This window comes from Panthera pardus, unplaced genomic scaffold (genome assembly GCF_024362965.1).
Source record: "Panthera pardus isolate Hobbes unplaced genomic scaffold, ASM2436296v1 HiC_scaffold_26, whole genome shotgun sequence".
NCBI classification, from domain to species: Eukaryota; Metazoa; Chordata; class Mammalia; order Carnivora; family Felidae; genus Panthera; species Panthera pardus.
Genome location: NW_026526832.1, coordinates 29538787 through 29561564, shown reverse-complemented (window position 1 = coordinate 29561564; position 22778 = coordinate 29538787). Strand labels below are relative to the sequence as shown.

Below are 22778 nucleotides of genomic sequence, written 5' to 3'. Positions count from 1 at the left end.
CGAGCTGACAGCTCGGAGCCTGAAGCCTGTTCGGATCCTGTGTCTCCCTCTCTCTCTGCCCCTCCCCCTCTCATGCTCTGTCTCCCTCTCCTTCAAAAATAAATAAACATTAAAAAGAATTTTTTAATAAAATACACTCATATACACAGTCAAAGCTATGAGGGCTTGGCCCAACCAGGGCAAAAGTTTCCTAGTGCTGTATACTCTCCAGGGCTGACGGGCTGAACACCTCAACTGAAAATATAAGTGTTTCAGGGGAGACAGGTAATGATTTAAGACATCTCAGAATAAAATGAAAATGTTTTTTAGTAACTCCGATTAATCTTCACAATTTTAAAAAGCTTTGAGCTCAAAAAACACAATTTTCCAGTGATTTAACAATCTCCATAAATGTACTTGTTTAAGATGCTACAGGATATGTATAATCACCTAGAAATTACTTCCAAACAATAATATTCAAGGTAACACAAATATTACCTTTTTCAAGTCTAATAAATTTATCTGACAAACTCTAATTTGTAGTAAAACTACAATGGAAACCCACATGAAAACACGAGAAGGTCTCAACTGACTTCTATCTCCTAAGATCCATCTGACTCAAACCCTACACAGGACAAGGACACCAAGGAACCTGTAACAGGACACCACTGTCCAAAGGTACAAGGAGTTAAAAAGAAGAAGAAGAAGAAGAAGAAGAAGAAGAAGAAGAAGAAGAAGAAGAAGAAGAAGAGGAGGAGGAGGAGGAGGAGGAGGAGCCGATGCTAGTGAAAATGCATCAAAAACCAGAGACGGAAACAACTCAGCTATAGCTTCCCCACTCCCAATTCCCAACATTGCCAGGTTTAAGAATAAAGATAAGAAATTACATGGAAGGCACCAAGCATACTGCTAATAATCAAGCTACCCGCTTTATTTAGGGCACGGAGGTCCAGAGTTCAAGGCAACAGAAAATCTATCTCCCACTTGTCACGTAAGGTTCAGGACACTAGGAGACACACACTGTCCTCACCGCACAAAGTACATAATGATCACAAGTGACTGTGTATCAGCATGCTTGTCTTGGGTGGTACTTACTCAACCTGTACATTTAGGTAAAAGATCTTGAGCATTGTTAAGATATCGCTAGGAATTAAACTCTAAGCAAGAGCTTCCTGTCATTCTTCCTTTTAAAAAAATAGTATCAACTTAAGAATAGTCTGTACTGAGCATAACAAAATAAACTATGATCATGTACAGCTACTTAAATGTATGCAACTGAAACAAAATACAGAAAAACTGCATCATCAAAAACTGATGAAGATCTGAAAGTCTATCTGTAATCCCCCATTTCTTTTTGTTTTTATCCAATAGCCTCACGGCTGTTACTAACGTTATTCCTTTTAACGGCATAACTGAGAACTTAAAAAATAAATTTATAGTAAGACATCGGCTCTGTTTTTTTTAGATATCCACTTAAGATTTCATTTGAAAATGGGGCAGACAGTAGGATCTATTGCTAATGGATTAAATGGCCAAAGGTAATGCTAATAATTCAATGCAAAACAACTGAATACTAAGTTAATAATGCAACACTAAATGGAAAATTCACCTTGCAAAGGCAGGATCTTTACCCCAAATTCTTCAAGACATCCAAGGGCTTGGATAAGATCGAGCTCCTCTTGAATGGCCACAGGTCTATCTGTTATCAGCTGTAAGCAGCACCTAGGGGAAACAAGGTAAATTCTGTTGTTTTGGGTTGTTTTTTTTAAATAACACACGTTTGGCTAAGTTGCCTTTCTGTATTCAACAATGTGAGATCCAACACACATTTGTCAAATACTGACTCCATGCCAGGTTCTGCTAGATGCTGTCTATTACCTTCCTGAGTCCTCATAGCAATCCTGTGTGATAGGCAAAGAGCATCACCTCCTTTCTAAGGAAGCCAAAATTGAACCTCAGAGAGGTGAAGTAAGTCGCATAGGGTTATGCTGATAGTAGGTAATGGTACCACAGTATGAAGCAAAATGTGTTAACTCTGCCTTTAACACTCTTTTTACTGCTGACTCCAAAGGTGATAATCATACAGGAAAGGTTTAAAAAAGGAGACAGATTTCAGGTAATTTCCACTTATTCTTCTAGGGAAAACAAACATCTTGTTTCGATGACAATTTTGTTTCCCAAAGGAAAAAAGACTAACCTAAGAAACTGCACAAAGGACATTTTTCTGATCAGAAGGAAGAGTCTGTTGGTAATGCAATAGTGAAATGAAAGTGAAACAGGGGAAAGTGACTTTGCTAAACTAAGAATTTGTGATACCCTATGGAGGATTTTAAGCAAGTTTTTAAAAATCCAAACAAAGTGTCCTTAATAAATATTTTAATTAACAAACTTTCTGAAAGGTGCATGTGGAAGGACATTGAGACACAAGCCTAGAAAGACTGGTAGAGATCAGGCCAGGAAGGGCTAATGGTGCTAAAATCATGGACCACCTGATGAAGATCCCACGGCCCCAGTACCCATCTGTATGATGGATACAGGTCTACCTTGCTTGCAAAACTTTAAAATTTAAATAAGATGAGCACTAACATATACTGCTGACTCAAGAGGAAAAGTGACAGAACCTTGTGGTATCTACCAAAATTCTATCTTTGAACTATCTTTGAACCCAGGAATTCCCAGTTCTAGCAACTTATACTACAGACAGACTAGCACACACCCACACATAAGTAGGGATGTTGAGTATCATGGTGTTTTTAAAATATAAGAGGGACACCTGGGTGGCTCAGTGAGTTAAGCGTCCAACTCTTGATTTCAGCTCAGGTCATGATCTCATGGTTCATGAGATCCATGTATCAGGTTCAGGAGCCCATGGCAGGCAGGCTCTGTGCTGATAGTACATAGCCTTTTTGGGATTCATTCTCTCTCTCTCTCTCTCTCTCTCTCTCTGCTCCTCTCCCACTCATGCACGTGGACACGCTTTCTCTCTCTCTCTCAAAATAAACTTTAAAATATAAGACAATGCATTAAATCACAAGCTAATCAAATAAATTCTAGAAAGTCAAACAATGGAATATTCTACAACCATCAAAAGAGAATGAATCAAGCCTATAGGCACTCATGAAAAAACCTTCAGAATAGATCATAAGTGGAAATAACAAGACGCAGAAAGGTATGCATCCATTTCTGACTTAAGAAGAGGGTAACGTTCAAGAAGATATTTTGGAAAGATACATAGGAAAATGACTTAAAAAGATAGCTAAGGGATAAAGTTAGGGCAACAAGAATGAAGAGAGAATTATCAGAAATATCCTTTTTTCTATTGTTGAATATTTTTATCTCATTGGATGTATTACTTCCTCAATTAAAAAACTAGTTCAGTGGTGTCTGGGTGGCTCAGTCGGTTGAGTGTCCAACTTCAGCTCAGGTCATGATCTCATGGTTTGTATTTGAGCCCCGCACTAGACTCATTGCTGTCAGCACGGAGCCCGCTTTGATCCTCTGTGCCCTCTCCCCCCACCTCCTCTGTCCCTCTCCTGCTCATGCTCCTTCTCAAAAACAAATAAACATTAAAAAACTAGCTCATGATAATTTAATCAATAAGAATGTAAGGGCTATTTTCTATATTAAACATTACTGTCAACATTTCAATATACCCAGCCTTACAGATCATAATCAGTCTGGTGCCACCTTACACACACATATGGCATCTCTTCCAAATTAACGTGTGTCCTTGTGGGAGAAAAAGGGATGGAATGAAAGGGAAATATCAGAAGTGTAGATTTAAAAACAATCTCTGAAAACTCCTGCCAAAAAGATTTAGGTCAAACACAACTCCCAGTTTTAAAAGCTATTCTATTTGATATTTTCATCGTCTGAAATAGAAACACAATCCCTTAGGAGAGAAGAAAAAAAAATTTACTATTTTTAACAACTCTGTCAAGTCCAATAACACGGTTTGAGAAAACACGGTTCTCTCTGTAATAAGGTATCACGGGTGGGGGGAAAGTTTCCTTTAAGCTTTTAGCTACTAGTCATTTGGGGGGGAAATTAATCTAAATAGGTACCACAATCACTACAACCAAATTAATTCCTAATGGGCCTAAAATTTCTATCTGAAAATATAACTATCAAAGTAGTGAAAAACAACATGAAAAACTCTTATAATGGTCTTGGGAATTAAAGGTCTTTCAAAGGATGACACACAAGATAGAAACTATAAAAGAAAACAATCAAAATCTTTAAAGATTCTGAACAGCGATTTGAAAATCATACATAATAAAAACTTGACAATGTGGTTAAAACATGTTAAGAGATGCAAAGGGTAAATGTCCTTTATGCACAGAAAGCTCTGAAGAATCAATAGTAAAAAGATCAACACTAAATCTCCAGGACAACAGGCCAAAGAGAAACAGAATTCACAGTCCAGAAATTTCCACCTGGAAGGGACTTTGAAGCTTTATCATCTAATCAGGTCCCTCATCCCCAAACAGAGCAAAGTCATGCAAAGCATATGGCCATTGCCTAAATGTGCTAAAAATTTCCAGAACTTGAATTTACAGGCCATCTCATAAATCCTTTCTAAGAGAAAAGATATACAATCTTACAGATCATCAGCAAGAAAGGCTGGGAAAGTATGCTGGAGAAAAGGGGTCACGAGAAAGCTGATGAATATTCATAACGTAATTATCTTTCTGTATTCAAGCAATAAGTAACTGTGCCCCATGGAGGACAGTCAATCTGCGCCTGTGGTAATATATTTTGTAAAGTAAAGAACAAAACCAACAGTGGAGTCTGTGTATTCTGACTTCCCCCCTCCCTCTTCTGGAAGAACGTGGAATTACTCTACCTGGCCAGATCCATGCAGCTATCAGTGAGGCTGGTAGAAGCGTTAAAGTACTCTCTGCTGGCGGCCAAAACCAAGTCAATACTCCTTTCATAACTGACCCTGCACTGGGTCTTTCCTTTACGGGCCGCGCTAGCTGGCGGATTTACCGAACAAGCACTGCAGTGCATCATGTGACCAGCTAAGTGGATGTTTTCAAGGCGACTGGAACACAAAAGGCTTTCTGTAAATATCTGGGGGAAAGAAGAAACTGGAATTAGCCTCAAAGAGGGCAGATTCAGCGCTTCTCAAGAAAGCGAAGGCTCTGATATCCAAACGAAATAGATTAAAAAAACATTCATTGTACAGGTAGCAGTTGCACAAGTGACACTGTGAATGCACTAAATGACAAGGAAGTACGCTTTAAGTGGTTACTTTTATGTCATGTGAATTTCACCTCAATAAAACAAACTCATCTTTTAGGAAGAAGAAATCGTTTAACTGAACGCACTAATAGGAAGCATAATACAGTTGACCCTTGAACGACACAGGGGCAGGGGTGCTGACCTCCCCACGCAGTCAAAAATCCCAGTATAACTTTTGACTCTCCCCAAACTTAACTCCTAACAGCCTACTGTTAAGCGGAAGCCCCAGTGATAATATGGACAGGTGATAAACACATATTTTTTATTTACTGTATTCTATAACTATTCTTACACTAAGGTAAGCCAGAGTAACATTAAAATCACAAGGAAGAGAAAACACATTTACAGTACTGTACTCACCAAAAACAAAAACAAACCTGCGTATAAGTAAGTAGACCCGTGTGGTTCACACCCATGCTGTTCAAGGGTCAACCGTACCTCAATGTGTACAATGAACATTTGAGTCAAATATCTGAAGTTCATGTTCATTAAAAACGGGATTCCTTAGACCTACTGTCCCATACTCAACAGGGCCTACTCTGCTTAAACTATTTATAATAGTTCAATTTTTAAAAGAAAATCTCTGAATATGACACCTATAATTTATGACTGCTTAATGCATCTGAATTCAGGCTTACATACTAGCCAAGCTGCAAATATAACATGGACTTTTTTTTTTCCAATCTGCAAATTAAAAACTATTGAAATAAAACAAGAGCCACTGATAGAAGGTAATCATGCAAATACTGTATTCTACTAGGCAACTAATAGCATCAATATAAAATTTACTGTATAACTGAGATTATGTACTTATTACTTAGTCCAAAAAAAGTCTTAAAGAGATTCCTTTAAATTTACACTAATAACTTCAATATATAATTAGTATAACAACTTCCCCAAGAATGTTCTTCCCTCTTAGGACCTTATCTGTAGGATAAGCATAGCACAGAAACAGAAGCAAGAGTTGAAAAAAGTACATTTCATGGAGAATAGAGTTTTCTTACAATTAAGGCGACTACCTAATTTTCATGGGATCCCCTCCTTTTCACTTGTTTCTAGGCCTCTAGGGAAGGTAGTATTTTTAGACAGGCCTTTATTGAAATGACTGATAAGGATAATATTACTAATATCTACATGGGATCTGCTATAAAATACATATTGTGACAGAAAGCAAATTACCAACAAGCAGCTGTAATCACTTACAGGCGACAAGTGAAAATGGCTTAATCCAAGGAACCCAAATGACTTAGATATGACAGTTTCTCTATTCCTTTGGGTTATTCAAGTAAGCCATAGAGAGTTAATGCCAAGTATTGAAAAATATAATTCACTCACTCTAAAAGTTTTTGCTAAAATAAACAATATAGATTTCTGCTCTACCTGCTGTATCAAAATTTTTAACATTTTCAAAATTGTGCCATTGAGCTTTCAAATATCTCCCAAGTATTGTTGAAAACCCCAACATAATAGCCAAGAGTCAGTAGGATAATATAGCATAATTTAAAAGGTACTAAAATAGTATTTAAAAATGTAAGTTTGAAAAAAAATGTAAGTTTGCCAAATCTGTATTACCTTCCTCTATAACCATTTCAAAACTGTTATAATACGCTTTCAAATGTTTTCTCTAAGGACTGAGACTAATGGCCGGAAGTCATTAAAATATCAAAGTCTAATAAAAAGGTGTTAAAATATAACAAAAACAATTCAATATGTCAAGCTGTTATGCAATTATACAAGAGCTAGTTAAGTGTAATATACTTATTGCCAATTTTCCAATGAAAATCAAAAACAGGAAAATAGCAAAACAATGCCATCCCAACTTAAAAACACTACTGCAGACATATTCATGATGGTTAGGTTTTGGATCCCATGTGAATATAGACTTTCTTCTGGAACTGGATTTCAAGTTTTCACTTTAGACACAAAAGGGAAAGCTCCTGGCAGTTATATGTACGTGGTCTGAGACTATAATCATCAATGTAAACTCCATTCTCATTCAAGCGTTTAAAAACCTGAAGTTCAAACATAAAACCATTTCTCAACAGTCTATATTAGCACTGTTTTGTTAAAATCACCTTGAATAAAAATGCCAACCAATTTCACAGAATACAGACCTATATTTATAACTCTCATCAACAGGTCATGCTTTGCGATGTCAGAGCAGAGCAACACAAGAAATATTCTATACAATTTCATGTCTGGTTTATTGGCAGAAAAACTCAAAACAGGAATCTGCTTTTAAACTATCTCTCACTAAAAGTGGGTTAGCTGGATCATTTTTCCACACGGACTATGAGTAATTGGGTGGTAAGACACATACTTTCCAAAAATAATCATTCAATCCCCTGGGTTACATTCCTAAGTCAATTAGCAACCATATCTTAAGTCTCCTTTGTGTTCTGGACATTCCAATAAGCACCGGGGCACAAGAGGATGAACATGAATACGATAATGCCTACCCTAGGGGCCCATGACCAAAGGGAAGAACCACATGTGGAAACAAGTTACCGCATTTGAAAGACCATAACAGAGACAAGTTACATGAAAGGACAAAGGAAGGCATCCTAGAGGGCATAATTAGTGAAGTGAGTCCTAAAAATTACCAGCAATTTTCAGATAAAGGAAAGAGGGATACATCCTGGCAAAGGGAACGATGCCGGCAGAGTCACAGAGACGTGAAGCCGCATGGTGCGTGCAGAGTCAGGGCAGATGTGGTGGACGTAGCGAAGGATGGGGTACACGGAGACCCTTGCGTGTGCAGAGTAACGCAGGGGAGAGCGGACGGGAAAGCTGGTGTGCTGTGGCTTTCTCTGCCACGCTAACAAGCACGGCTGCTTTCTGATGCTGAATGGAGCAAGCGGCAAATGTGAAGAAGGGGCGCGTCACGAAAGGACGTGTTTTAGAAGAATGCTCGGAATCAGTGTAGATGAGAAATACGGAGGTCGGGAGACAAGAAGAATTACAATTTAGCAGAGATGAAGACAGGACAGATTTGACAGACCTTTCCCAGGTACATCAAATACGCTTTAGTGACCAGCAAAACTGAGAAGCGAGAGGAGACAAGGATGTGTCCCTTGGCCCCACTGGGGAGGAACGCATTGAGTAACAAAGACAGGGAAGACAGGTGGGGAAGCGCTCAGCTTGGAGAGCACTCCCAGGGCGCCTGGCTGGCTCGGGCCACCAAGAGACAGGCTCTTGATTTCAGATCAGGTCATGATCTCATGGTTCCTGAGTTCAAGCCCCGCACCGGGCTCTGAGCTAACGGCACAGAGCCTCCTTAGGATCCTCTGTTTCCCTCTCTCTCCGCCCCTCCCATACTCTCTCCCTCCCTCTCAAAAATAAACAAACTCGGGGGAAAAAAAGAAAAAAAAGAAAGCACTACTCCCTTACTTAATAGTATTACTTATAATGAAGCCTATGGTCATCACCTTTGTGTCCGATAAACACACCGTAACAACGAAACCTTCCGAATTAAGAGGCAGTAATTCCCATGTGTAGAGTTACCTCATAGCAAGCATCAGAATCCAGGCAGGTGTAAACATTCTGCTGCATAGTTAACATGTCCTGCAACAACATTCTCCAATGAGACTCACTGACAGGAGGCTGCCTGTGGAGGGCGGGGAGGGAGGGAGGGAGAAGAGGAGCAGAAGAAGAAAATAACTCATGAAATCTCTCTTCGATGGGCCAAAAGCAACAAACAAACCAACAAACAAAACCATCGGTGTCACCATCCTATGTGCCACACAACCCCCAAGTGATCAACAGATATAATCTCATTTGAATTTCCAGGAAACAACTTGGATCCGAGGAAGAGTTGAGCGGCTCTGCATCAATGCCAGAGGCTTCCAGAGCTGCCTCGGTCACAGGCCGCCTACACTCCAAACCGGAACGGCATTAAGTGATAACAGCAAAGCTAAACAAGCTGTGAGTTTCTGAGACAAAATAAAGCACAGCAAGATGTAGCAGGGACAGCACTTGGACGCCACAGTGCTACTGCAGATTCATCTTCATCATACCGCAAGGCCCCACAGGGGATGCTCTGGACCCCACCCACCCCTGGCGTCCGTCGAGAGGCTGGGGACCCCGGCTCACCAGCAGGGCAGCGCCAGTCGCTCCTTCCAGTGGGGTCCCTGCGGCAGTCCACAGAGCGACCGACCGGGCACCACAGGGGTTATGCTCACTCGGGTGACAGCCCAGGTGCCAGGCGACAGAGCCTTAGAGGTTAGTGGCGGGAGCTGCCCTGTCGGCCTCAGGAGGAAGTTTCATGCCCCACAAGAATCAGTATCTTTCATAACAACTCCATAGGCACAGTTTTCAGGGTCTCCTCCAGGACATGTCAGTGACCACCCTCAGGAAAGCCCAAAGCACAAAGCCCCTCTCAGGTTTCCCAGTTCCTTTCCGGTTCCTCCGGGTCAGAAGCAAGTTACCAACCAGGGATCAGTTTTACACAACCCACGAGGCATGCACAATCTCATTGATCAAATACCATTTTATGTTGGAAACCAGGGTTACAGAGTTTGAGAAGTCAACGGTTCACATGGTCTTGCAGCAGGCCAAAGGGGTTTGTTAAAAATTTCACCAAGAATCACACATTAGCTGCATGATTATGAACACTGAATGTTCCTGAACTTCAGTTTCCTCACTTAAAACCCATCTTGGAAAGTGATAAAAAATGGAGATTAATTCTTATAAAACACAGGCATTGAAGCAAGATGTTCTTAAGTTTAAAAACAAGCTCAATCACCTATATGGATTCGAAGACGTCTCTGAATTTCTCTGAGCTACAGATTCCCTTTTTGCACATTGTGAGGATTAATTGAAACTAGAATGTATGAAGAAACACTCCCTCCATTTTTCTGGAATAAAGTAGTATTCAATAAATGTGAATGAATGAATCTGAAAGTTACAAACACATTTCTTTGGTTTCTATAGTTATATACACGATTGCTAATATTGTTTAGCAGGAAAGAGGAAGTTCTGTAATTCTCTCTGCCTCCCCCAAAAGTTCACCTTCATTGAATATACATGAATTTGGAATCATTATTTGTTTACTTGCTAGTCTTGTCGTTCTACATAATCATGAATCTCATTGTTTGAAAAGGGCAGGTTTTGTTTTATTTTGATTGGCATTTGTCATAAACCAACTGACCGTTTCTTTACCACACATCTTCTCCCTTTTTAATGCATTAAGAACGGGACAAATAGACTATCTGTGTATAATATCATTGCTATAGGGAGAGCCTGTGTTTGGGATCATTGTCGTCAAATCTCTGGTATCTAGGAACTTTTTCACCTAAAATTTTTCATAAGCATATGCTTCATTTGCTTACAGTAGCTTGTATTTATTACACAAAACATATAACTTGTATCCCATATGCAATAAAGCATAAGAGAATGCATTTTTCCCCCAGAAAAAAAAAATGACACATTTGCACATTTTCCAGGATCATCCCTGAAATGTGTCCATTACTTAGACCTTGGTAGGTTGAACTCTGTGGCTGAACTTCAAAGAACTGGAGGGCTCTTTCAGATTTGGCTTGCAGGTAAATAAGTTGCAAAATGTTTGAAGTGAGTGTCCATCTTGCACCAGCTGGATAAAATCAAACCTAAGCATTGTCTAGCTGAATCAAATTCTCATAGCCCAGCTGTTCTTCTGGAAGCCATCAACAATGGGACAGATGGTATTAATGTTTTCTCACACATGGCTACCCATAAGTACAGGTTCTAATTGAAATAAATTATAAGACATTATTTACAATGGCCTTCGCAGAATACATTCAGTAAATATGAACCAAAAGTAGAACCTGAAGGCACTATACCAGATTTGCAAATTAACAGAGAGATCCCTAAATATAAACATGATGTATTAGTTACAGCCCTGGAACAAAGGAATATTTTCCAGGGAGAAATAGCATTGCATTCAAGATGGTAAAACTTGATTTGTGTAGATTCAATGAAATCTGCTACCATTTAAAATATGCATAAGGATATTCCATAGATGCTGAAGGCCAAGCTATGGTAGCATACATGAAATAATTAGGATTCACTTCAAATTAACTAGTTTGAAAAAAAAAAAAAAAAAGAGGCCATATTCTCTTACATAGTCAAAGTAGAACAACCATGAGAGATGAACTATAAGGACTTCAGAAGTATTTGAGGGACTCAAAGGAAGGACGGGAAGTAATCTAGCTGCAACAGCAAGGCTTTCTTGAAGACAAGGTTCTAGAGTCAACATGATCAGAAATATTGACCATTTGTTTATAGTTTTTAAAAAAAATATTAAGGGGCACCCGGGTGGCTCAGTCAGTTAGGCGTCCGACTTCGACTCAGGTCATGATCTCACGGTTTGTGAGTTCGAGCCCCGCATCGGGCTCTGTCTGACAGCTCGGAGCCTGAAGCCTGCTTCGGATTCTGTGTCTCCCTCTCTCTGTTCCTCCCCAGCTTGCACTCTGTCTCTGTCTCTCTCAAAAATAAATAAAGATTAAAAAAAAAAAATCTTAAGACTTGAGTTGCGAAAACTTTTTAAATTATTCATTTAATAATTATTGGGAGAGGACCATCGATATATGAGGTCCTTTATTAGATGTATGGGAACTATAACACTTGCCCCACAGAAGCTTATGATCTCAAAAGGAACATAAGGCACACACATCAATCACTATGAGTACACTAGTGAAAAAGAGATAGGGAGAGACAAATACAAAATGCCAGGGGATTTCTTAGGAAGGAGAGTTCCTTGAGCAAACCACCAAGCAGTTTGCTACTGTTGACTGGGACAGGATTCCCACAGACATCTGGGTGGTGTATGTTCACCCATCTACCATCTCAAGGTTGTTATTGTTTATAAGTAGGTCTGAAGGGTCTTAATGCCCTTACAGTCCCGCCATAACTACATGGCACGTGGCAGGTTGGCTCTCTCCAGCTCAGACCTTGACAGAAAGGCCTAACTTATGTATTACCTACAAAAAACACACTCCAAATACAAAACCACAAATTAATTGAACGTTAAAGGTATACCATGCTATATACCAAAAGACACACCATGCTAACACCAATAAAAGGAAAGAGAGGGGAAAATTGTATACAAAGAACTAGAGCTGTCTCTATTCGCAGATGGCATAATATTCAGGAAAACCTACTGGAACTAATGCAGGAGTCCAGCAAGGTAGGAAGACACAAGCTCAATATATATCAAAATTTTTAAAAATACATTTTAACACATACCAATAACTCTATACACTAGGAATGAGCAATACAAAAATGAAATTAAGAAAATAATTCTATTTATAGTAACACAAGAAAATAAAATATCAGGAATATTTTACGGTACATGAATATTCATAGCTTTATCTGTAAAAGCCAAAACTCAAAACAACCCACATGTCCCTAAACAGGTGAATAGGTCAACAAAGTGTGATAAAAGTACAGATCAGTGGTAGTCTAGGGTAGGGGTGAGGGAGTGATGGGGAGAAGCTGAAGGGAGGGGAACATAAAGAGGCAAAAAGCAGCTTTTAAGAGTGACAGATACATTTATTACCTTGATTGTGAGATGGTTTCATGAATATATACATATATCAAAACTTAACAAATTCTACACTTTAAATATGTGCAATTTATTGTTGGTCAATTATAACTCAATGAATTAAAAAAAAAGAAAAGAAAAATACTACTATTTTTAACCATATACAAGTATTGATTAATTCTGTTCATTACTTACTTCCGACCAGTATGCCTGGTCAATCTGACCATCAGCGCACGTGCCTCTTCTGAACTAGACTGAGTGTTCTTAACAAACGAAATCGGTTTCTCAAGTCCGTGTTTCTCCAAAAGCTCTGACACACTTAAAGTGAGAAAAGGATATTTTAAATTTTTTTTTAATGTTTTTATTTATTTTTGAGACAGAGAGAGAGCATGAGCAGAGGAGGGGCAGAGAGAAAGGGAGACACTGAATCTGAAGCAGGCTCCAGGCTTTAAGCTGTCAGCACAGAGCCCAAAATGGGGCTCAAACTCACAGACTGTGAGATCATATCTGAGCTGAAGTCAGACGCTTAACCAATTGAGACACCCAGGCGCCCCAAGAAAAGGATATTTTAAAGTCTTGTTACCAAACCAAAAAAATCTAAGAATCTTATACATGTAGCATTTAGGTGTTTAGTATTTAAAAAAATATATAGCATACAGAATGACCCAATTTTACAAATTACATTAATTCTCAGCCAAAAAAAGTTAACAATTATGTATCCAATTTTATATCCCATACTCTTATGACAATGTACTTAGAACTAGTAACTATTTTTTCAAAAGTATGACATATCTTTATCTAAAAATAGTTTTTGTAATTTTCCTGTACTCTAAAAGCATCAAATCAGTAAAACAAGCAAAATCTATCATTTCAATACCAAGCTTTAACTCTGAACAAACCTGCTGAGTAACTTATTATAGGCAAGGCTGTTAGAAAAGCAATAAACGGGCCTGGGTGGCTCCGTCAGTTGGGCGTCCAACTTCGGCTCAGGTCATGATCTCGCGGTCTGTGAGTTCGAGCCCCGCGTCAGGCTCTGAGCTGTCTCAGGCTCTGTGCTGACAGCTCAGAGCCTGAAGCCTGTTTCCGATTCTGTGTCTCCCTCTCTCTCTGACCCTCCCCCATTCATGCTCTGTCTCTCTCTCTCTCAAAAATAAATAAACGTTAAAAAGATAAAAATTAAAAAAAAAAAAAAAAAGAAATAAACAATTTTAGAGTTGGAGCCCCAGAAATACCACAAGGCTTAATCTCCCTCCAAAATCTATTCTGTAAAAATATAAAATAGGTCACAAATTTTGTCTCATATGAATCGTCTTGAGACCTGGTTTGCCTCCCCGAACCTCACATTTATGAATTAACTACTACTGGACTCACAGAGTGACTGGTTAGACTTCACTAGCTCTTCATAAGAACAGGTTTCATGGGTCATGTCACCTGGTATTAGGTATGCTAAAACATTTTTCAGTAATTGGTGGCTATGAAGTGGAACAGAAATAAAAAGTCCTTATTTTAAAAAATGACTTAAACTAAAGAGGCAAAGGCATGGGTACCATCCAGAAACTGACAAGGGGTTACTGTTTCCTTGAGGTTCTAAGAGCATAATGTGACATCAGGACCACTCATGGTTACGCCCAGGGAACATATGGTGAAATACGCCGTGTTTATTTTACTGTATCTTTTTGAGATAACTGTTCTCAATTTCATTAGACGAAAAAATTTGTAATCCTCAAATTTGTAAGGAATGATTCTATAGTGGTTTAATCCACTAAGCTTTACTCAAAATGATGCTCAACTTTTCAGGGACATTGGGGAGAGAAGAAACACAGCCAACCTAAAATAAGCAAAGCTTGAAAACAAAGAGCAAGCTTGATTTGTTAAGCATTTTTCAAGAAAAAAAAAAAACTGTAACTTTCAGAACACAAAGTAACACCTCTCAGTCTAGGCAATATAAATAGAGGAAACAGAGGTCTGGAGGCAACTGAACAATTAATTCTTCATTAAACTCCCATACATACACAGCACATAAAAACACTGTTTCCTTAAATACAACTTGAAACATTTTTATACTCAAGCCCCTTAAATTGAATGAATAAAACTTCTAATTAGTAGACTCCAAATTATATCCTTTACTATTTTATCACCACTATAAAGTGATGATATTACCTATTATTCTATAATTTATATATATTGGAAAAATTCTTATCCCTAAAATTTTAATACAGATATTTAAAAATTACTCAAGCATCTTCATATACACATATAAATACTAGTAAACAGCACATGACTTCCTAAATAGTAAATTGGGAAATTTCAGGCTCCAAGACAAAGTTTAATGCTTCATTTTGACAGTAAAGAATATGACTACAGAGTTACTTGAAGGCTTTAGCGCAATTTGATCTAGTTCAGATAGTCCATCAAGTGCAATACGCCCAAAAAATGAAAGTCAGGAGTATAATAAATATTGTTTGCTGAAAGATACAGTAATTGCTGCAGAAACTAACATTTCTGTGTAGGAGCCATTTTAAAAACTTCATCTAAAATTCCATAATCTCATGAGTTTGAAATTCTACGTAAGAAAGCCGAAGGCTCAAATATCACAGAGCCTGTAAGTGGCAATGCTTGGATTTGCACACAGGTCTGCCAGTCGTCAACGTCCAGGCTCTTACGACTCTACATAGGCTAGCTGTACGTTTGCATTAAGAAAATGCACTCAAATAGAAAGTCAAACCGGAAATACACTAGACATACTAAAGGTAGTATTTCTTGGACAGACCTCCTCCCTCAGCACAAAGCCAACAGATTCATTTTTCTCACCTGAGAATTTGTTCCAGTTGGTCTACCATATCATGAAGAGCTGCGGTTGCCTCGGTTTTAGGACTAAAGGATTAAGAGGAAAAAAAATTAAAAAGTTTCAGGAGTAGCTTCTTATATGAAATATAAGACTCAATGAAGTGAAAAAGAGAAACGATGTTTCCCTTATAGTTAATATACAACAATATTACACTGCCTGGGTAAAATTTTAGTCATCTCCTGAATGCATTCAGCCAGCATCTTTCACAACTCAAGAGATGAAAATAAAAAAAAAAAAAAAAAAAAAAATTGGACTAGAATGATATTCTCTATTACTGATTAGCATTATATGGACAGGTATTTACTGAAGAACTTTTTGCTCAATTCTGCTAAAAGCAACAAAGAATTATAAGTCAATTTTAGTCTTTGCTTAAAAAAAAAAAAAAAAAAAGAGGTAGAAAGTAAAATCACCATTTGGTTCTGTCTTTTAACCAAGAAAACAGGTTAGGAAGCATGGCCCTGCACATTGGCTTTCTCCTCCACCTGTCTATAACCCTACCACCCCCTGGAAGTTTCCATTAGGATTCTATATACTCAGGAGATTTCTTCTATGTTATCATTCCCTCTGCACCCACTTCAATATTAAGGAACCAAAAAGAAGCAAGGCTATCATGTAGATAATCCCTGGAAGGTAGTGGCGATAAAAAGCAAGGCCTCTCTGAGGAAGCATGTGGACAGGGGACTAGGAGAAACATTATCATGGCAAACATCATACACTAATACAAATGTGGCTGGTAGATTTAGTATGGAGCAACACACGTACAAGTGAATGCAGGAATCTGGCACAAAACTGAGACACTACTATAAAAGTCCCCTTCCAACCGGTACAACTCTGCGTCCCTAATATGGAGGGACTGCCCTCAGCCGAGCGGCACCGCACCTGATGCTCTCCAGTGCCCCCGACCCCAATGATGCAACTGAATCCCAGCCAGGTCTTAGGGTTTTATTAGTAAGATGACCGAATAAAACTCTTCATCTGAACTTAGAAAATTAAAAATGTCCTAACTTGAACCCCCAAAAATACTCACTATAAAACTATCAATCTTTCCTAGTCTCAATCTATTTGGCAATTATTTGTGCAGTTTACAAAGATTACACTATCCTTTAAAACCAATTTGAGGCCTTGACCTAAAGTGTTAAGTTAGGGTATGTTCCACTTAAAGTCCTTCAGAAGGTCAATTGTCACAGCTACCTTCTATTAACACACGACAGTAATTTCTTAACTATCATTGTGGAGCTCTACAATAAACATTTGTCACTGACTTTCAAGAATATGTTGTTCCTCCGTTGTGAATTGATATTCACGAACATAGTAAGTTTTTTTTTTTTTTTTCAGCCAGATGGAATATGCTGCCTACATAAGGTACACGAAAAATTAATGAGGTTAAATAAGTGTTCATTTCATGGCGAAAAAACACATAGTTTACCATTTGGTAAATAATCATGTAACTGCTAAAAACAAACAACTAATCACAGGAAAATACAAACTGACAAACTTGGCATGAAGAACAAAGAGAACCTCAGAAAATACTCTGAGGCTCTGAATTTTAATATGGGGCTAATTTAAAATGACATGTTATTTAGAAAATTATAAATGTGAAATATAATCATTAAGAAATAAATGGAAAACAAGAGAGTATCAGGCTATTTTTTTTATTTACAAAAAAAAATCTGTTAGATCAAATATCATTAATCTAAAGCCAAGATAAAGAGACATTTCTTAGCCTAGACACTCTTCAAAACCACACTAATTCTGTAATGTAACTGTAATGTCTACATTAAAAAAATGTTCTTTTAATATCATTCCACTGATACTTTACAGTAGACAAATTACTGTTCAAAAATTAATAGATAGGCTCTAGTTGATATTTATGCTTATTTGATCTTCCTGAAAAACAAAGTCTAATACACTTATTCCTAAAAATTACACACATCACTTGGACGTCAATGAGTTTGACTAGCAGATTCAAAGACCACAATGGAGGCACAAAGCTAAAAGACAGACCATCAAGTTTCCCAGCTGGGCCATTGAAGGGAAAAAACTCCCATCACTCTGCTTTCGGACACAGATGTTAAGAGAGTCCTCTGCATCTCTTGTAACCCTCTGCAAAGAGTAGTTTTACTACTAACACCCTGACAGCCACTGGGTTGAGGTTTCTAAATGATGGGTACAAAATTGGCTACTACATTCGGTAACCGAACATAGGTTGCTACAAAATCGGTTACTACAGTCCCTTTACCAGCCTTCTGCTGCCTACTGAAGGCCCATGGCTCTCAGGGGGGGCCCACGGTTCCCACAGACACACCTGCTGTTCCTGTTGCTCTTGACTAAGGATGGGAGGTGGCCTATGGTCATAGCTGTATAGGTCTGGGTAATACATACGTGCAGGGTCACTCTGTGATTTATCTTTCCCTACAAGAAGATTCCTTCAACTGAGACCAAGGAAGGAAAGGATGTATTAAGCACTACTATGGTCTCCATTTAGCTTTACTTTGACAAGTCTCATTGCCTGCATTCCTTCTTGGTGGTCAGTACTGAGACCCCTGCTGAGGGGGGATGAACGATCAAGATCTCCAAAGTACCCAACATCTCTACGACATAATGGACAGCATCTGAGAGCACCAGAGACACAAAACATCCAAACCTGAAACCTGAAACAAGAGGACAAATGAGGTGCTCACACACAAGGCCACCCCTCAAGCACTCCTACCATGAAAAGGCTTCAGCCTGTCATAGGCTGCCAGGCAGCTTTTTCATGTCTTAGATATAAAGTAATGGCCAAGAATCACTGGACATGAAAGAAAGTCCCTAATGGTAAAAGCAGAGATACAAACAAACAGGATATGAATACTGAGAGACCATGGTGAGAACGTGGGTAATGCAGGGAACAGAGGAACAGGTACATGTGCATCTCTGAAACAAGACTAGGATGCTATTTTATTTTAAATGTTCCTGGAATTTAAATAAGAAAGCCAAACTAAATTTTAAAATTTGAAAGAGGGATGAGAAGATAAAACTGAAGACACTCTTAGATCATTTAACAGAAGATCAAAAAGTGGCCAAAAGAATAAAAGGGGTAGTAAACGAAGAAAGTGCAAAAAAAAAAAAAAAAAAAAAATAGACAAAGAAAGAGAGTAAAAAAGAAAAAAAAAAGGAAGGAAGTAAAAATAAAATTACCAAGGAAACTGATGATTAGGGAAAGAAGATAAGAAAATTTCCCAATGATCTGAAAGACAAGAGTTTCCAGATTGGAACAGACTAACTAAACGAACACCACAACAATGCATTTAGACTCACAATAAAACACACCCTTACGATACAGAGATGAAGAGAAGGTATTGAAATATCCAAAAAGGAAGAAAAGCCATATATAAAGTAACAACTCAGAATGATATGGGACTACCTGATAATCCTGGGAGGAGAGGACAAGACGGATGACTTCAAAACTCACAAGGAAAAGATAATTATAAACCTAGAACTGCAGACACAGCCAAGCCTACTATCAAGTTTAAGGGGGCAATTCTGGTTATCTTTCTGACATGGGACAGTCTTCAAATCAAAATGCCTCCATGTAACCTTTGACAGGAAGCTATTAAGATTTTGCTCCATCAAAATGGGAGAATAAGCGAAGGAAGGAGAAGAGAAGAGATCTCAGAAATGCAATATGCAACACAAGAGAGGCGCAGCAAGTCCCGGGATGGCAGGTGCTCAGAACACACAACAATTAATTCACATCAAAGCAAGAGAAAAGACAAGTCCAAGACGGAGGCTTCAAAAGGAAGACAGGGGGAGAGAAGACAAGAAAAAGGGAAGGAACTGAGATATCTTTGTAAAGAAGAGTTTTACGTTCCATCGGAAGACTGAAGGAGATAAATGAGAACAAAGCAAACAACAAAAAAGGAAGTGATCCAATTCAGGGACAAGAAAACGCTGCAGAAAAAGGAAATATAATCATACCCAGCTCTGTAGAAACAACATTTACTAACACAGTGATGAAACTACGGCCTTAACCACACTGACAGAACAGTAGGACAAGCAGGTATGGGGAGAGGTAGACCTCCATGAAAGGAAGTCAAGAATCACGTAGCACTGCGGCAGCAGCATGAGCCTACTGTTTTAGAGGAGGCAGGCAAAGACCAGAAGAAAACCATTATCTACGCAAGTGTTCCTGTTAGAAGACAGGTGTTCGAGCGTGACGAAGGGGGGCAGCAAACAACTGTTTATCAATCACAAGTCTTTCGATTCCTTCACTTTCATGATGTGCATACATTGCTTTATAGTTAAAATTTAGGAGATGATGATGTCTGTTTGGACGCTTGATTTTAGATCGGCACCTCCCACCCCCACTCATTTCTTTCTCTCCATGACGCGGGCTTTTCAAAGTGAGAAGACCAGTTGGCTTGCAGAGTGCCTCACCCTCCGTATGTATCTGTTTCCTTCATGTGTTCTTGGACTTGCTCCCCTATCCCCTGATTTACTGTAAAGCAGAAGTTCAGCTCAAGGACTGTAGATTCAGAGTGAACGATTTTACTTCATAATGCATCTCTGCAGGAGGCACAGAACACCAGGCTGACCGTGATACCACACGTGGTAGCTTGATGAAAGATGGTGGCAGTCAGGCTTGTACTTTATAAAGCTAAATCTCCCCTTTGAAATAACAAAAAAAATATATTAAAAATATGCTGAGCTACTACTTTGGTATCACGCAAATATCTTTTACCCATCAATCTTTCACCTGACCGCAGTACCGTTAATGACTGCGTGAAACCATTATTTCACACTGGGATGCAAAATTGGTGATTTCTATCATTCATTTCCCAAAAAATAAAAATCTCCTTAAAGGAAAAGAGAGAGGCAGCAGCATTAGTCACAACAATCAAGACATGGAAACAACCTAAGTGCCCATCAACAGATGTATAAATCAAGAAAAAGTGCTATTTACACGTACACAGTGGAATACTATTCAGCCACACAAGAGAAGGAAATCCTGCCATTTATGACAACATGGATGGGACTTAAGGGCATTATACTAAGAGAAGTAAGTCAAAGACAGACAAATACTATAAGACAGTCTCACTTATATGCGGAATCTAAAAACCACCACCACCTCCTCATAGAAAAAAATCAGATTTGTGGTTACGGGGGATGGGAGTGGGTAGAGTGGGAACCGAATAAAGGTGGTCAAAACGTTTAAAACTTCCAGGTGTAAGAGAAGTACGTACAGGGGACATAATGCGCTAAGATGGTTATGAAGCAACATGTTCCAGTCAAGGAACAATCTGGGCAAACAACTGAAACCAACCAAAACACTGCTGTATGCTATATTCAAAAGAGTAAAAGATCTCATCACAAGGTAGAAAACTTATTTATGTATGTATGTGTGTATGTATGTATCTGTAGAAGATGAGGGATGTTAACTAAACAGACTTGTCGCTTTACAATGTATGGATATCCATCCATTAAACACTTCAAACTTACACGGTGCTGTGTATTAATCACAGCTCAATAAAACTGCAAGAAAAATAAAGTAAAATAAAATTATTTATATTCATCCATGATTACTTAACATGCTTATTGTAGGCAAGGGCCCAGAACAAATAATTCATAGATTACCCCAAGCCCATAAATATGAAAAAAGCTTCATGAAAAACACAACTGAAAACAGAGATATCACTGTCTATGCACTTAAAATTAAGTATTTTTCATCGTGGTGGTGGTATTTTTGTTTTTTTTTTAATGGATAATTTATCCAAGTTGACAAAATTACAGTGACTGCTCATACACTGTTGGAAAAACAAAAGTTTATCTCTAGGCTACAGGTTTGCCGATGATTTCATTTTCTTCTATCCATGTTTTTATATTCCCCAAATTCTCTCTAATGAACACTCAGGGAAACAACATTTTCGTTTCAGCTGTTAGGACAAAAAAGACGACAATAAGACTGGCACACTGTGGATTCTCACCCGTATCCTCTTTGTGGAAGACATTCTAATATGTCATAACAAAGGGACAGCTGGTCATTTCGTTCACAGTTGTAGATACACTCTAGAGCGACTGCCATCAGTTGGTCCTGATCCGGAATAATTTTTTGCTGCAGCTACAGAGAAAATAAAGCATGCTGTACTAAGAGTCAGATTTATAGTCCGTTTTTCCCTAGCCCAGTACAACTGTCAATAGAATATTAAATAGTGCAATTAATCACCTGCAAAAACAAATCTTGATTTTTCTTTAGCTTACAGACTTTTGGGGTCTTTAATAATTCTGAATGAAATCACATTTTAATTACAGAATCAGCTAGAAAAGATAATTTGTACCCATAAGCTTTGCATCTGCTGAAAACAGATTCTTCAATTTATGACCCATTCAAGATAAAGTGGATAGAAGAAACACAGTGAATTAAAAAGGCACTTCATTAAAAACATTTCTAACCCTAAAGCCAAATTTTATGTGTTTCAATTACAAAAATATATAAAATTCCTTAACTAATATTCAGAGATGTTTGAACCTACTATTTTTCAGTATGCATTATATATTAGTCATGTAACTAAACAGCACTGACAGTCTATTCAAAAGAAGCCACACTGTAATGCAGTAATATTCAAATCACAGAGCACACTCTGGTGCAGAAAGAATGGCTACTTTGGGTCACTGTCTTCTATAGGATACACCTTTCCATCGCAAATCAGACTCCCATCCTGGAGTATTTTCTAGGATATAAAAATACTGGATTTGTGCCTTGTTTCTCTCATCTATACAAATGGATATTAACAACTCTCCAGAATGTCACAGTTGTGAGGACTAAATAAATTAATACGTGAAGAACGCTTACATGATTACCACCAAAGAAATGAAAATAGAAAGCTGAAACTATATTCTTAGAGCCCTATTCAATGACAAAATAAGTTTAGAGCCCTCCATGACAAAATAATTTCCATAATAAAGACCTAGTGGGGTTCAGCATTTTAGCAGAAATTCACAAAACAGACAAGAAAGTGATGGAGAGAAGCTACCAAAGGCATCTATCGTCTCGCTGGAAAAATCACATGCATGGACGGAAGAAGAAACATTCAAGGTTATGAGGAAAGTACAGTCTTCTGAGGTAGTATGGTTACAGGAGTTCTAAAGATTTCTTCAAGGTGTTAAGAGAAAAACATCCCATTAACTTGACATCGACACGTGACA

The 22778-nt window shown here is 38.3% G+C and overlaps 1 protein-coding gene across 3 annotated transcripts in view; it reads right to left on the bottom strand.

The window, feature by feature from the left end:
- Positions 1-22778, bottom strand: part of NBAS (NBAS subunit of NRZ tethering complex) — a 329555-nt gene that overhangs the window by 165172 nt on the left and 141605 nt on the right. For all 3 annotated transcript variants that reach the window (XM_053891145.1, XM_019451545.2, XM_053891146.1), the window contains 6 exons: positions 21560-21693; positions 15560-15622; positions 12944-13066; positions 8731-8833; positions 4826-5055; positions 1589-1701 (listed from right to left, as the gene is read on the bottom strand). In XM_053891145.1, coding sequence (XP_053747120.1) covers positions 1589-1701; positions 4826-5055; positions 8731-8833; positions 12944-13066; positions 15560-15622; positions 21560-21693 — 766 coding nt within the window. The remainder of the gene's footprint in view (positions 1-1588; positions 1702-4825; positions 5056-8730; positions 8834-12943; positions 13067-15559; positions 15623-21559; positions 21694-22778) is intronic.